At 40.3% G+C, this 17608-nt stretch overlaps 2 protein-coding genes across 3 annotated transcripts in view; one reads left to right on the forward strand and one right to left on the reverse strand.

Annotated features, from left to right (window-relative positions):
* hyi (hydroxypyruvate isomerase) overlaps window positions 1–17608 on the forward strand; it is a 62450-nt gene that overhangs the window by 23651 nt on the left and 21191 nt on the right. The window lies entirely within an intron of this gene.
* Window positions 1353–16254, reverse strand: rad54l (RAD54 like). 2 transcript variants are annotated; one of them, XM_049013564.1, is made up of 18 exons: window positions 16057–16254; window positions 15870–15944; window positions 13618–13725; window positions 13455–13515; window positions 9772–9907; window positions 9602–9671; window positions 9225–9513; window positions 8496–8620; window positions 7724–7874; window positions 7443–7563; window positions 7278–7352; window positions 6928–7058; window positions 6107–6217; window positions 5874–5997; window positions 4290–4368; window positions 4020–4199; window positions 1826–1989; window positions 1353–1726 (listed from the first exon to the last, which is right to left on the reverse strand). In XM_049013564.1, exons 1-18 carry the CDS (start codon window positions 16057–16059, stop codon window positions 1525–1527), a joined length of 2205 nt encoding a protein of 734 aa, XP_048869521.1. In that variant the 5' UTR covers window positions 16060–16254; the 3' UTR covers window positions 1353–1524. The 2 variants fall into 2 exon arrangements, with proteins under 2 accessions (XP_048869521.1, XP_048869520.1); XM_049013563.1 differs by having other exon boundaries at window positions 7443–7569; window positions 16057–16252.

Raw genomic sequence — 17608 nt, forward strand, 5'->3', positions numbered from 1 at the left:
AACCTTTATAATTTGCGTCCACTCTCTTTCACTGCATGACAGAACTACAAAATTCACAAGTTTAATCAAATGTTTGGAGTGAGATTACATTAGGGGCGAAACGGTCCTTTATGCCAAATAAACACGGGAGACGCAAAAAGCACGTAGGTTAAACTTCACACACAATACTAAATAATAGTTTAAACTTCACTCATAATTCCTACCGAATAACTTAGAAGAACTTGTTCATCCACTATTGTTTTGGGTAGCAATGTAGTTTGAAATTATATTTGAAGTTTAACCTGCGAGGTTTTTGCGTCTCATGTTTATATAGCATAAAAGTCCCATAGTTCTGTTGTGCAACGTGAAAGTGGGTAGGAGTCTAAATGTTGGAAATGCCATGATTTACCTTTAGGTTTACTCTTAAAATAGCCAAGAACATTGTACACTTGTTTTTAAACCTTAGTTTTTCGTCTGGGTGCACAAGATTTCCTACTTATAAATATACAGATATTGATTATATGACATTGAATCACTGTTAATGTTTGGGTGTTTCGTTGATGAATGATTACCATATTGACATAGAATCACTGTAGATACATGGTTAACATATGATCAGTATGATTAATGTAACAACTACTTATACATCTGCACTACCGCATAACATACCGTATATTGTGTACTGCGACAATTTTATAAAGCTATAACTCGCTGTGCACCAGTTGGGGCAGCTTCAAATCTCTTCCTGAAGGTGGATTCTCCCCCCTTTTATTCTGCTGTCTGCTCTCCAACATCCGAGCTTTCTTCAGGGTCTGTGGAACTAACCGCAGGCAGCTATCGCGAAGCGAGGTCACAGTATTCCAAACTCTCTTCTTGCCTAAGGCCTAAGACATAACAGACCCAATATGCCTCCCTCCCAGGCTACCAATGTCCAATTTTACTTCCACACTATAAATGGGTCTTGGGTCTGCAATTGCTTAGCGCAAAATTACTGACCACAATCAATCCAAGAAATCAAACCACAGATGCTTAATTTAAAATTCACTGGCACAACCAATCAGACTTGTGCGATAGGCATTGATTGGTGTAAATTGCAGAGTGCACTGCACACTTGATCTTGGCGTTAACATAGACCTATACTTGATATAGGGTCTCAACTGAGCTGGCATGGTAAAATTAAAATTAGGTCGCAGTGCAAAAGGGTTGAGAACCACTCCTTTAGATAATGGGTGCCTAAGGGCTAGCAGCAGAGCAAATAGGACCCTCATCCTATGCATTTTTCACCACAAATCCCCGTGATGAGCCATTGGCCCGACTCTGACTGGTGCCTTTTTAGCATTTTTTTTATTTTACAGTATGTCAAACCAGACAAATTCCCGAAAATGTACACCTTTTTTATTACAACGAATCACAAAATAAGTTATCCAGCTTATTCATTCATTTTAAGAAACAGAAAAATCCATAAACATGAACCTTATAACTATCTTAATGGCATAATTGCATTATTATTGCACTATAATTACTCTCTTTCGCTCCATAACTTTCTCACACCGTTCTTCTCTGCTCCTCATGTGACCGTTGGTGAAAAACAAATGAGATGACACCGTCCCAAGAGGCTTGCAGGACGGCATCTGCCAAGCCCCTCTTGTTGGAGCAGTGGTGCCACTGGGAAAGGTCGCTGGTGCAGTCAGAGTCCTCCGGTGGAGGGCGTACTTGTAGCTCATTCACGCAGCGCTTGCAGCGGAACCTGGGGTAAATCATAAAAATGATTGTGATTCAGGTTCCGATTCACCGCGATTCCGCTTCAGCCTCTGCAGACCAAGTGTGAGGCGTGAACTTCACTCACTTTGTGTGTGTATCACTATTGGTGTCCTCAGCCAATGAAAAAAGCTCTCTCAGCTCCCCCAGCGAGAAGTGCCTCTCAACGTTCTGCTCCTCGTCCACTACGCAGCTGCTTAGGGCTTTCTTATGAGCTTGCCTCTGCAGGATCTTCTCTTCGATTGTGCCGGTCTGGATGCATAAGGAGAGGAAAACGGTCAGGTGGACGTCCAAAGACACAGGAGGACAACGTTCCCTGCCACATCAGAAAAATTGCACCAAACATGCAGTGGTAGACTGTAATGCCCTCCGATGTACAAACAAAAATTAGGCTACTGCATTAAGGAGAAGCTAGTCAAATCAGATCAGAAGGCCATACTTCACTTTTCCTCGTGTGTCTTTGGTTGCACAAGGGGGGGAAGTGATGTAAATTTCATCTTCAGGGGTTGGCTGCGGGTGGTGCTCGTACATTTTCATCTAACAGGAACTGAACATCGACTGTGCATGTGCAAGCAGGTGGCATGTATGTAAACTTTGCCCATTCAATCTGTTTAGTTCAAAGCAATAAACATTTCTGGAAACCTTGTCTCATTTATATTTCTTCAAGATTAATAATATATTCCAGATGTCTTGATTATTATTTATTTCTCCCCCAAAAAAATCACAATTAATCACAAGAATCAAGTAGTACTTTCAATGAGAAATGTGACTGGGCAGAGGTAAATAGTAAATATTAAACATATTCACTGTCTATATTTGTTTGTGAGACAAAGCCAACAGCTGTTAAGTGCTTTAAAAAGTTAAGTTTTATTCTTTTAAAAACCCAAGAAGACATGAAACTTTATGTTATAAATCATATCTCTTCCTGCTTCTATATAAACGTCATTTAGACCAAGATGATATCTGCCCCCTGCTGGCCTGGAGGAATATCACTGCAGTATGCATGCACTGACCGAGACTATCCGCACCCATGGAATGAACACTTGGATGACTGTCTCCAGAGCAGAAGCACATGAAAGTGCACATAGAAAGCGTAAAGTATTAACTAGGCTTGAGGCAGCTGTATAATAAGAACATTGAAAGGTTTGACAGGTTAGAACATCACTGCCTAGGAATGAACATACAACACACAGATTGTACAACACACTAAGAAATTTATAAATATGTTACATATTTTATGTTTTAAAGTATTATGGGGGGGGGGGGTGATTGTTATTGTGTAGGATTGTTGCTTCGCACTTTCAGGGTTCATATCCTACCCCTATGTCGTGTGGATTTTGCCTTTTCTCTCTGTCTAGCGTACATTTTGTCCGAGTATTCTAGTTTCCTCTCAAGGCCTTAGGTACTGTACAGTATTGCACTGTATTGCACAATTAGATTCACAAACAAGTTCCTCTTTAGTGTGATGTAGGGCAGTACAGGACACAAATTTAAGACAATTTTTCCATACTTTGTGTAATAGGCCTACTTATGCAGGATGTCAACTGCCATGGCAAGTTTGATTTAATTCTAATAGTCTTGAAATTATTAGCATTGAAGCTAAAAGTAAAGAACAGGATAAAAATAAGGATTTTTAAAATGTATTCAATTTACTCCATTATACAGATATAGTATTTTAATAGTGAAATTCAGCAATTGCAAATTCCATCCATCCATCCATTTTCCAAACCGCTTATCCTACTGGGTCGCGGGGGGTCCGGAGCCTATCCCGGAAGTAATGGGCACGAGGCAGGGAACAACCCAGGATGGGGGGCCAGCCCATCGCAGGGCACACTCACACACCATTCACTCATACTCCCTACGGGCAATTTAGCAACTCCAATTAGCCTCAGCATGTTTCTGGACTGTGGGGGGGAAAACCGGAGTACCCGGAGAAAACCCCACGACGACATGGGGAGAACATGCAAACTCCGCATACATGTGACCCAGGAGGAGGCTCGAACCCGGGTCCCAGAGGTGTGAGGCAACAGTGCTAACCACTGCACCACCATGCCACCCAGCAATTGCAAATGTACCATTATTAATGGCTTTTTAAAAAGCAATCTATGATGCTTTGACTGATATCTTTTGTTTAACATTGTTATTGCCGTTTATTTACTTTTAGTTTTTTGGTGTGCACCCTGAGGCAGGATACTGGATTAGCTATTATAGAATTTGCATGGATTATTATTTTAGTCTTGTAGGATGCTGCAGATAGCTGTTTGGTGGCCCACTTCCCTTACCGTGATCAGTCGGTATATATAGCAGGTCTTTTTCTGTCCGTCCCTCCAGATACGGGCCATTGCCTGCTCATCATTGGCTGGATTCCAGTCCGGGTCAAACATTACAAGGCGGTTAGCACCAATTAGGTTCAAGCCACAGCCTCCCGCTTTGCTGCTCAGCATAAAAATGAACTCAGGACTCTAGAGATAAAAAGGACACTTTGTTAAGCAATGAAAGCTCCTCTCAACATGATACTGCAGAATGCATATAAAGAACAAATTAATCTTTACCGAAGGACTGTTGAATCTTTCCACGACCTTTGCCCTTTTTCTTATAGACATGGTGCCATCTAGTCGTACATACAGGTACCTGTTAACAAAAGGCTTAGTCATTGCCCTATTTGGTACTGGAATCAATGACAAGCAGTTAGCATTCACATATATGTTCAAACGTTAAAAATCAAATCTATTTATAAAGCACACTGCTGACCAAAAGCACAGGATCACCAAAAGGAAAAGGAAAAGGGAAAAAAAATTAATGGAGGTATAAGAGAAGATAAAATCGTCGTGTAAACACAGATAGCAAAGAAACAGAAGATGTTAGTAGTAATGACAGACGGAAACATGTCAAACTATTAATATGATTTTAAGGCTAGAGAGCAAAAGTGTCTATTGAGACAGGATATAAACACATGCGAAAGCATATCTGCTGGACAGGGGGAGACCATTCCACACTCTGGGGGCTACAACAAAGAATGCATGGTCACCTTTTAGTTTCTGTTTGGGAAGAGGGATTATGAGAAAACCCATTTCTGATCAGCTGAGAGGCCTGGAGGCCGTGTAGGAACATATGAGTTCTGAAATGGATGAGGAGGCTAAGCCATTTAAGGCTTTAAGGGACAAACAGGGGGTCCTTAAAACTGGTCCCAAGGTGGACTGGGAACCAGTGAAGAGAGGCCAGAATAGGGTTATGTGATCCCTTTTTCTGGAACCATTGAGAAGCCTCGCTGCAGCACTCTGAACGAGCTGAAGGTGGCACCAGGGATGACTGGTTAATTCTGGGGTACAGGGAGTTGCAATAATCAGGCCTTGAGGTGATGAACGCATGGATGACTATTTAATGGTGACTTGAAGAGAGAAATGGTTTAATGTTTTAGATGGTTCTGAGCTGGAAGAAACTGGATTTGACAACCACATTAACCAGTTTGTCAAACTTGAGAGCAGATTCAAAAATTACTCAAAGGTTTTTGGAAAATGGCTTAACGAAGCTAGATATTTGATCTAGGTTACTGGAGATCCATGTAATGGAGTCAAGTGGGCCAAAAAACGACAACAACAACAACAAGTAATTTGGTTTCATTGAGTCACCCAGGATTTAATATCCTCAAGGCAACTAACTAGGCTTTGTAGCTGAGGCCAAAGATTCAGCTCTGGTCAGTACAGTTCAGTAACTGATACCTCAACTAACTTCACATAAACCAAACAAAACACACTTTTTGCTGTTATTGCACCAATGTGCAACGAAATGTAGTGCATCCACTTGTATAGTACTTACAGTATAATCTCCACAGATACGCTAACAAAACTGAGTACTGGCTCCAGAAATAAATTGCCCCCACAATTTTTAACATCTTCACCAAAACAGAACAAACAACAACCACACACACACACACACACACACACACACACACACACACACACACACACACACACACACTGTCTTTTCTGATAAGTAATTTCAAACCACCAAGTGACATGAGTAGTCCGTCTTCGGATTCATGGCGTACTAGTGAACACCAGCCCAGAGCACGGAGGTTTAGCTTGTGTGAATTGACAGCATCTACAGCCTAGTATGGTGTGTTTAAGTCTTTTTACCTCCGAGATCTGCACAACTTTTCAAAGAGGTCCAAAGTCTGTGTGTAATTGGAGATCAGGACCACTTTATCACTGGTAGTGCTCCTCATCACAGCAAGAATACTGTCAAGCACCAGCATCTTCCCTAGAATACAACCATCCCATTACACACATACTAGGTCATTCCATACAGACACTACAATATAAATAATATAAAAACAAAAGATGATTTTACAACAGGACTGGAGCTTTACCAGAAAGCTGTGGCTCCACATCTTTATTGGAGAATCCTGATGGGAACATCTCCAGCATCCCTTCAAAACCCTCCTCTCCTGCCACACACTTATCATAGATTAAAGCCGGATCTGAATAGAAAAATTATGCATATAAATTTGACACAGTCTGAGCATCAGAGACGGAAAACAACAGATACACAAAAATTTTCAAACCTACGTTCTGCTGCAATACTCTAAGGTCCTTAAGGACTACGCAGATTCAAAATTATCTGTGTATTTTTATGATTAGAAACCTAATTTAATTTTAGGGCTCTAGTTTACCCCAGAATCGGTGTTGTCCGAAGCTGACATCAAAAACTGGACTCGGGGCCAATCCGGGCATTAAACAAACTGATCAGTATCGAATACTGCAGCCCGATCAAATGCCTGATCTCTTTAATGTTCCACATCCGCCTAACTTACGTTAGTACACATCAAATATGAGAGACGGACTGTGATGCCTAAAAGTTATCAGCAACCTGTATTTGGCGTGTCCTTGTGTTCATTAAATTCAGTTTGTGTGAGCAGGCCACATACTTATACAGCCTTGGTAAAATATCGAAGCAATAAATGAAGTGGAGGCGAATAAAGGGACAGCTCAACAGCCACAACATCTTTTAAAAAAGGACATATTGAGGATAATTACAGCAAAAAAGATATTAGTGGTGTGGCGGCTGTCCTTTTTGCAGTTTAAAGTCCATCATATTTTTTAAACATAAGTCAAATTTATACAGATCAGTCGACAACAACAACTTTTTTGGCACTATATATAAAAATAAAATAAAAATAAGCATACTCACGGTTACAAATCTTTTTGAGGAAGGAAATGGAGGACAAGGCAGACAGACTGATGTTGCCTTGCTGTAGTTTCTCCACTGGTTTTGCTTTCCTTAGGAACTGCTTGTACAGCTCTGTCTGAAGAGGGGTTAACCTGAGGAACATGAAAATGCAGCATATATTGAAAATGCCATCCATCCATCCATCCATCCATCCATCCATCCATCCATCCATCCCCACTTCCACAGTTACAATATAAATTGTTAGCATAATTCCCAAATAACAATGACGGAAAAAGTTTCATTATATGTTCTAATATAGGTCGGACATCTATCAAGTACAGTAAGGTCTTTTCACATGCTCAGGTCATTACCTGCAGCAGACAACCTGCTCAATCTTCACAGGAAGATATTTGGTAAGAATATCTGATGTCCTTCTGATTAAACATCTGAAAAAGAAAAAAATAACAAAAGGCTCGCATCTCTAAATGAGCAAAGCTAAAGTTTCTGGCAAGGCTTCGGTCTGGCAGGTTCCTCACCTGTTAACAATGCTAATTAGGTCTCGGAGTTTCTCCTCCCCACGCTGCCGGTCTTTATCACTAGCATCAGCGTCCCGTCCCTTGAGAATGGGCACTTCAAAGTGCTTCTTAAACTCTTGAGCTGTTCCTAAAAACAAACAGCCATCAAAACTAAAACACCCAATAAGAGCTGGGGAATGGAAGCACAAATCATTATCACCACCGTGTGCTTCCCTATTAGCATAAATAGTAAACAGTAAATAGCTGTCACATTAGTGTTTTGTGGTTAAGAAGCAGCTCACCCAAGATACCAGTGTTGACGAAGTGGACCAAGCTAAAGTACTCAAGTAAGTCATTCTGAATGGGTGTTCCTGAGATGAGAACTTTGCGTTTAGCGTTTGTGGAACTCAGAGCTTGATATGTCTGGTTGTCAGCATTCTTCAGTCTGTGACCCTGGGCAACAAAAAGTTATGAATCAACAGTATTTAAATGCACAATCAATATCTGGACCTAGGAGGTAGGGGTGTAAAGATGCATTGTGATGAACCGATAATTAAGGTGGCGATTCAACTGAATAGATCTGTAATGTCAGAATTGGTCATAGTTGATTTTTGGGGGCAAAATCCTCCATAAAGATACTCCGACTTCACGTGCAAAGTAGCAGCACCGGCGCACAATTTCCAAACGGTAGAATGAAAGGGGAAGGCTCAATAATATTTATAAAAGGAAATGATACGATACCTTTGCGCTACAATGCTTGTGGAGAATGCTCCAACGCTTAAGATATTCTTTGGGGTACAATGCTTTTGGGAAACACCCCTCATTTGTGGTACAAAATGTTTTTTTTTTTTTTGCTAGCTATGGTAGCTAGCAATGCTAAGGAATCTGGGGTAGTTAACTAGCTAGCTAAGTCAAAATAAATAAATAAAATTAATTATGCGTAAAAATCATTCCCTAAATAATCGTATTCAAATCCACTTGCCTTGAAGCCAACAATTTACACCTCTACCTACAGGAGAACATTCATGTGACGAAAACATGCATTTTAAAAAAAGATATAAAAAATGGAAGTACCTCATCACAAATGATGAGGCCTACTTCACCCTTGTGCAGGATTCTGGCATGGATACGGAAAGTCTCATAGGAGATGATCAAGATGGGAGATGGTACCCTGAAACCACGCTGGGACATGAAGTTCTCTAAAAATAGAAAAAGTACAATAAACAAACTATAATAAACCTAAGTAGAAATTCAACTATAAGCAGAATTTAGGTGATCCACTTGGTGGGTGGTTTTGTAAGCAACATTGACATTTTATGGAAACTTGCAGGCTCATTCTAAGCCAGGCTTAGTTGGTACTACATAAAGGTATTGGAGTGTAAACTTGACTGCAACAAATGATTCTGGACTCAAAGGCATTTTCAGTAATCTGAACTTTGTTACTTCACCTACAGCCAAACATCTACCAAAATTTGAGCAGCTGCTTCAAGTCATCGTGAAGACAAGTGTACCATGTCTTCCCATCCAGATTTAAAACTACATTTCTGTCAAAAGGGGCAGCCCCAACCTTTTATTCTCTTATCTAATAAAACACGTTTGCTATACTATCAAGGTAAACGTAAACTTTGTGACAATAAAACAAACCTTTTCAAAAACACTGGCAAATGTATTTTATTGATGTAAAAAAATGTAAATGCTGCAAGAAATGCCATGATACAAGTTTTTGGTCATACTGCCTAGCAATAGAGCTGGCAAATAAATTTAATCTACTTAAATATTGCTGCTGGCCTAATCATCACCCACCGAGTTTTCTGTCCACCTCCTCCTTCGAACCCCCATCGATTGCAAGCGGCTGGATCCTGGAGCCAAGCCACTTGCCCACCTCGTTGTACCAGCCGCGCACGAGGCTGGAAGGTGAGACCACGATCGCTTTGTTGATCTCGGGCTTGCCATCGGGGCTCTGCCGCAGAAGAGTCCACATCAAAGTGATACACTGCAGAGTCTTTCCAAGGCCCATTTCATCTGCCATGATGCTGCCGTGTGAATTGGGGATGCATCTTCCCGTCACACAGTCCCAGAGGAATTTCACCCCCTGACCACCAAGGAAAAGAAACATCTTACATTAAAAAGTGACGTGTAAGAACAACAAGTGGACTGACATGTACTTTAACCACTCTTACTTCTCTCTGATGTGGCCTTAAGACTTTTCCCAACACAGGATCTACAACAACGTGGACAGGAAGCTTCTCTCTGCAACAGAAAAACCGTAACTAATTATCCAGCATCAAAAACAGCTTACAATAGGGCTACCTACCGACCAATAGAAAATTCTGAAAATCCACCCGCTCACTTTTCGGCATTCAGCTGGTCATGTGCACTCAAGGCTGGAGGCTCATAGAGCACCAGAGCGTCCTCCTCAAATGGGCTGTGCAGCGGCTTTCGGAGAGCAGCTCGCTTCACGCCCAGTGAGCGCACCCCCAGAGGACCTGTGCAGATCAATTCACAGGGTAAATTTCATAATGTCAGTGCAAGGCAATGGCAATAAAAATAACCACAAATAAAAACATACTGACCTGTTTCAGATTGCACGCGTACAACGGTTTTTGTGTGACCGAGTTACCCATTTCTTTTATATGCCAAGAAAGTTCTGACTTTGTAAATTAATTTAGAAATGTCTCAGAATTCACATACAGTGTAATAGACAAAACTATCCAAAAGCGTACTATGGAATGGATGAGAAAAATGTCATACAGTTTGAGTTCACTCACAAATAGTTTATAAATCTAAGATCATTTGTTGAGGATCAAGAGATAAAAGTAACAAAACAAAGGAAAAATTCAAAGAAAGGAGGCAGAGAGTCACGCAAGGCTGATTCCAGTGTCTCCCCAATCAAAGGTTTCCACTGCACTTACACACTGCCCACAAAAAAAGTCGCCATTTGAATTTATATCAGCAAATATAAATGATCATTCTTACAGCTCTGCAATGTTACAGCGCAGCAATAAAGTCAGCTGAGTCCCTGAATCTACTGAATGCCCAGGTTACACCTCCATCCATCATCAATGGATTTTTCCTTCCCTGTTGGCATGGGCATATTCCAGCACAAGGATGCCAAGATTCATTGGGTTTGAATGATCAAAGAGTGGTTCAGGGAGCATGAGGAATCATTTTCATGCATGACTTGGTCACCACAGAGCTGTGACCTTAACCTCACTGAAGGTCTTGGGGATGTGCTAAAGGAGGCTTTATGGAGTGGTTCAACTCATTTGTCAATACAGGATCTTGATGAGACATTAATGCAAATCTGGATAAAAAATAAAGGGTGAGATGTTGCACAAGCTTGTGGAAACAACGCCATGACAAAGGTGCACCATAATCAAAGCTTATTTTGGCCAAGCAGTGTATGTTCATGATACATCATGTCCATTGTGTGATATTATACCGTCACATATACTGCATTAACTACTCAGGAAAGAGAAGTCACATTGTCTCCAGATTCCCAGCTGGTTCAAGACAACATAGAAGTGACCTTAAATGGCAAAGAGGATTCTTGGTCCCCATATCTTAGAGGAAGACACATCACTTAGTCCTAATCTCACTTACACTCAAGCCAACTCAGACTGAGCAATTTGAACAGATTATTGATATACGAATTCTAAATTCCTGACACGGCTGGGTCGTTTACTTTATGGCTGCTGTTGAGGTGACTGAGGAACAAGTTATACATGCAAAATTTAAATTAAAATAAATTTGGCAATTGTAAATGATACTTGTATGTGCGTATGTGTGTGTATGCACCACTATGTGCACTGGTCAGCCCTAACTTCTAGCAAGACAGCCATCTTTGTGATGCAGAGAACGTCTCATGATGTGATGTGTAACTGTACGTATGTGCAAGTCAAAATTTAAATAATTACTTGCTGCCAGAACCATTTTATTTTGTCGTGTTGTGCTTTTACAATCATTTTTTAGACACTTAATTTTCTTAATGTAATAAAGACTACCCTGCCAGCATTTTTCTACCTTGCACAGTATCTGCAATGGTTCTAGACCAGGCAGCTTGGCAGATCTGTGGCACTGAGAAGCAGCAGAATGAATTTTACACTGACTACACTGGGTACCACTATTCTATATTATCGCAGAGAGCATGGCTCTAAGGAAGGCAGCTTATCCACATCTGAGAAGACCAGCCTGCACAACTGCCGATAATGGGCTCGGCTGCCGTGATCCACAGACTCAGCCGGCTGCGGCCTGATGGCAGGGGCATTTGACTTGGAGGCAAGATGGAGACTACAGCCCATGCAACTTAACCGGTGTCCCACCAGAGTTTCAACTGTGGAAGTTAAACTGGACATTGGTAGCCCAGGAGGGAGGCATATTGGGTCTGTTATATCTTAGGCCTTAGGCAAGAAGAGATTGTTTTGAATACTGTGTGACCTTGCTTCACGATAGCTGCCTGCGGTTAGTTCTGCAGACCCTGAAGAGAGCTCGGACCTTGGAGAGCAGACAGCAGAGCAAAGGGGGGGAGAAACCACCTGCAGGATGAGATTCGAAGCTGCCCCAAATAGTCGCAGTAGACAATATACAATATGTTACGCGGTAGTGTAAATGTATAAGTAGTTGTTAATGTATAATTAGTATGATTAATGTAACTATGTATCTGCAGTGATTCAATGACAATACGTCAATGTGTTAATCATTAATCAATGGAACACCCAAACATTAACAGTGATTCAATGTCATATGATCAATATCTATATACATATCTCAAACAGAGTATAGAAGCTGATTCCGGTAAAATGGGCAAAATGAGTGGATTTTACCTTGCTGCCAAGGTGAACCAATAGAGCAAGAGAATTATGTTTGTTATACGTTTGAGCTCGGTTTGTTGGTGTTTCGTGACCAATCAGGACTTAGAAGTCCTTATAGGGAATTGGGAGTTATGGTTTATCAGCTGGTTGCTCTGTGAGCTCCGGGTGACTTGGTACTGAGTGCCAGAGTGTGACGGGAGCGCTTTGCTGGAATTGCTGGAATAAAATTTAATAAATTTGCAAAAATCTCAAACTTTTTTCAGGTTCTCATTATAGAGTGTTGTGTGTAAACTTTTGAGGAGAAAAAAAATGAATTTAATCCATCTTGTAATAAGGCTGCAACAACAAAATGTGGAAAAAGTGATGTGCTGTGAATACTTTCTGGATGCACTGTATATCAAACAAATTTACACCAAGGTTTATTGAGTTAGCAAAGCACAGCAAATGCTACTGTTTCGGTAATATCATGGAAGAAACAAGCAATGCCTCAGAGGAAACTTCAAACGTCAATGAGGAGAGCGACATCTGAGCCACAACATCTTTTAAAAAGGAAATATTGTGGATAAACAAGGTAAACAGATGTCAGTGGGGTGGCGGTACCGTTTGCAGTTTAAAGTCCAACATGCAACAGGCTTATGATGTGTTCTGTAAACTCTGCTGAAAACGTTGGCCAACTATAACAGGAAATACTGTGAACATTTTTCACCACACGAAGCACTGGTATCCAATAGAACAGAGAATGCAAGTGCTAAGAGTCACAAAAACTAGCAATTTGGGTTTCCATTTCAAATATGAAGAAATATGAAACAAATAACATCCTTAATTGGTTAAAAACAGGACACAGCATTTTACTTTTCACTGCAGAATGGTGACAACTCTACCAGCAATGTCACCCCTAGTTCCTAGAACAAGCAGCAAGGCCTCAAGAGGAAAGAAACAGAAAAAAACATTCCGTTGCTGTTGTCTTGAATTAATTATATGGTGATAATTATCAGTAACCATTTACAGGAAAAAAAAAATCTTGATAAAATATTTATGGATGCAGAATGGAGTTCAACAATGACCAAAACACTGGCATTATCGTATGTGCCTGAATACAGTGCATATGATAATTTTTCAATCATTTTTAAGTGTGATTATTTTATTTCAGCCAGGAGGTTCATGCAGCCCAGCAGTGATATACCGCAGTACCAATAAGGGAAAGCCTTATATCGCGTCTTACCTGTGTAGTTGGGAATGGGGACTTTAAACGGCTTTGAAAGGATATTGCAAACTTGTGCTTCCTAGAAACAGAGTATATTTGAATACTTTGTTAGCAGAACTCACAAGACAAGAGTATATATGACAAGACACAAAAGAAGAGGCACAGCGTAAGCATTACTCACAGTGCTGGTGGGAGATGCCGGTGTGTTTGTCAGCTGTGTTAGGGGATTTCGAATAGGGGAGAGGCACCTTCCTCCAAATATCCTCTCATCTTTACTTCGCTTTGGCGTCTGTAACAAAGTTCAACATCACCAATACCTCAGTCCTAGAAATGTAGTCATTTCACATATCTATAAAAAGAAATATAGGATAAACCTCTGATTTTTTTAAAATAATGTACATTAAAATAGTTAAGCCAAATTAAAACTGACTATTTATTTTTTAATTTGGATTACGGTCCACTACAGCCTACATACATCCATGCATGAAGCCTATCAGCGCAAGCACAGGGCACAATCAAATCCAGGATGGAATTCATGGTCCTTTTCTCACATTTCCTTTCAATTAAGATTTAACCAAGTGGTTCTCAAACCATTTACACCTCGTACCACCACAGAAAATATTAGACTCATGCAACCTTTTTGATCAACAATTAAATACAGAAATACCACCCATCAGCTTATAGTTTGAGAGCTATTGATTTAACCATGGAGCAAATAAGCTTTACGCACAAAAAACATTAATTTTCTTTAATGACATGAGGACAACATCTGCCAACAGAGGTATGTCGTCACCAATCAGAGCCCTTCCTGTTCCTTATGTGACAAATGGCACTGGTCACAGTTCCCTAGTTCACATGCTCTGTTGACATGAGGTTCTCTCTGGATTCTTCCCGTTTCCTTCCACAGTCCAAAAACATGAGGTGAATCGGAGCCGCCACGATTGTCTATAGATGGGAATGCTGTGTGAATGGTGCATGTGCCCAGTGATGGGTTGGCGCCCCGTCCTGGGTTGCGCCCAAAATTTACAGGATCGGTTCCGGAACCCAGTGACCCCACATAAAACCAGCAGGTACAGAAAACGTATGGACGGACAGCCTAAAATCTGCACAAATATAATGGCACAATTTTACGATTATGGCTTTATACCATGACAGCGGCAAGATGTTTAGTATGACAATAACAATTAAAAAAGCAACAACTGTTTCTTAAACGGGAGGAATACAATGCCATGTTGCTACAGAAAATAAAAGCAAACACGCTCTGTGAAGCATATGGTTTTAACAGGCAGTGTCAATATATACCGTCCATCCATTTTCCTATAAATTTTCAAAAAGGGCACGGGGGGGGGGGGGGGGGGGGGTTGTCTGTACTAAATGAGATGGGCTGCCAATCATTTCAGTCAAGACTCAGACACAATGGACAATTTAGAGATGTCAAATACCCTACCTCTTCATGCCTTTGGACTGCAGGAGGAAACCAGAGAACATGCATCTGGGATCTGAGGTGAGTATTATGATCAAATACAATATATTAGTAGAAGTTTTATTGCCATGTGTATTCTGTTATCTGAATACTTCTACTTTGTGCAGTGACTCTAACGTATTCGGGGGAAAACAGAATTTGTGTGCTACTGGGTTTCTCTTGATTTAACACTCCATCCATCCATCCATCCATCCATCCTCGGTATCCACTTGTCCTATTCAGGATTGAGAGAGTTGCCAGCCTATCCCAAAAGCTAGAGGTCCCATACTTCAACACTCATAAATCCCTTTTTGGGACGAGAATAATTCAGATGATCAGTCGTTGTCATCTTTGTTATTAAGACGACATCCGCTTTAAGTACCCCAGATTTGTAAGCCAAAGAGCGGTACATAGAAAACCATACACGACAGCCCTCTAATGGCCACCTGTGGTAGTACGGTTGCCCAGTTAAACTATTATACCCCTGTATAGCACTCGCTTCTGCAATTCTAACACTCCTGTTAAAACAATAGTTTACTGAGGCTCGTATCATTTTGCCCCTTTAGATAGTTTTTGATTGCACTAGTTTCCTAAATTTCATATGGCCCGCAAAAAAATATCAAATCTATCAATAATGTACGCTCGTCCAATCTTATTACAAAGATTTGATTAAAAGACTTTTCCATTTTGATAAAACAGCCTTGTGTTATGATTTTTTTTATCCATTTAAGAGATCATCCGTTTTGGTTTATTTATCCTTAGTTATATTTCATTAAGGCCGTAGAATATTGATTTGTGTTTTGTTTGTACATATCCCTTCTTTAAAAATAAAAAATTGGCAACGGAAAAATAATAGTGCGGTACAAATTTGGCCATGATATTGAGACCCCTGTGATCACCAATCTTTTTACACCCACTTTCTTCTTCGTTTTAGCAAGATGCACGCAAAGTATACCGTTCACAATGCTTACTTCTTCCGGGTGCCAGTCCGCATCTGAATCGTCACTTTTTCGTTTTACTACTTGGCTTGGTGCAAAACTTCTCCTCTGTAAAGACAAGGAGCATGTGCGCAAAACATACTCGACCTTAGTAGATTACTTTTGACATTAACAAAACTATTTACCGGCTACAGACGGCTAAAATGTTAAGCATTCTTACCATTCTCTCCTGAGATGATTGACTTCAGTAAATGCAAAGATACAAACGTTTTTTGCCAAGATGTAGGTTTGCTCCCACCATATCATTTTTCTCTAAGATAAAAAGAAAAAACCACTGAAATCACCGCTATAAGATCATAACTGGTTACATTTCTTGAATAGAGCGCGTTTGCACTCCCGCAACTGCCGTCGGAAACATCAAGAAACTTCCGGTTTCCCCGTTTCAAAATAAGAGTATTGTTCAGAAATTTTCGTCTTCCATGTGCTCATCCACCTTTTCATTACCTTTCAGTCCAGCTCTTTCTGAGTCCTAAAATCTAGAGGTTTCCACCGTTATAATCTTGAATAAATTGGCACATATTTGCTCGAGATCTAAATAAGACAGTCGTTTGTAAAATACATTTACCGTCTACTTAGTTTGTAAACTATAAAGTATACATGCAGGAGAACGACGGAAATATGACAGATATCTTAGCATTTAAACATATGTAAGAGCTGCGGGACTGTGTACCATACGGACGGAAGTATTCTGACTAGGTTGCTTTGCTAAACGATCAGGACCACATAGTCTTTGGGAGCGTCGTTTAAACTGATGCTTGGCGGCGTTAAATATGTGGTTGGATGGAAATGATTTAAGTTTTGGTGGATTTGTAACTTGTTTTTAGTAATAAATGTTATGTTGATTGTACTGCAGGTCTGGGCCTATGTCACTTGCACGACGCATGACTTGCACAACGGCGTTAAAGTTTGGACCACTGTAAAAGATCCTGATCTGCTATGACGTCCAGTCCTATAATATATAACATTGTCACTTACTTTGTAATAAAAAATTATCATTGGAGATCGGTCCCCGCGTGTTTCAATATATTTGCACACTATAATGGGGGTTACAATATTACACAATTTTGTAGTAAATATTTAACACAAAACTTCCAATCTATATTTAAGCAAAAATTAACAGCAACTGTAAGTCTGAGACTGGAAAGCATTAGATGCTACTAGCTGCTCAAAAACGTTGTAACAGTAATGATTCATGTACATTCTCTTAATCATCCCCCCACAGGTTTGTAATTCTTTGTGGGGACTTCCCATTCATTTCTATGGGGAAATCTCTAATCCCAACATGATGACCCCCACCCAGTCCTAACCTTAACCATAAGTAACCAAACAATGTGAGACTTTTGGCATTTTTGCCTTTTTTGATTGCATTCACTGATCTTTATGAGGACCTGAAAAATGTCAAAACAAGTGTTTTTTTTTAACATTGTGGGGCACATTTGGTCGCCACAATGTAATAGAAACACAATGCACACAAAAGCACTTTTCTACAGGTTATCGGTTTCTGTAATGAAAGTAATTCCTATGTGCACCATTCGGTAAGAAACTTAAGGAAAAACTTGATTGAAATAATCCCTTAGACTAACTTTGACATTCCAGGGTACAACTGGGAATGTAACGAGTTACATCCTGGGCATTGTGGGTTGAATCTGGTCATTAAACCGTTCAGTTTCTTCATCCACATGTATTTACATTTAGCAGACTCTTTCAGACAG

This window comes from Brienomyrus brachyistius, chromosome 1, assembly GCF_023856365.1.
Source record: "Brienomyrus brachyistius isolate T26 chromosome 1, BBRACH_0.4, whole genome shotgun sequence".
In the NCBI taxonomy this organism is placed as follows: domain Eukaryota; kingdom Metazoa; phylum Chordata; class Actinopteri; order Osteoglossiformes; family Mormyridae; genus Brienomyrus; species Brienomyrus brachyistius.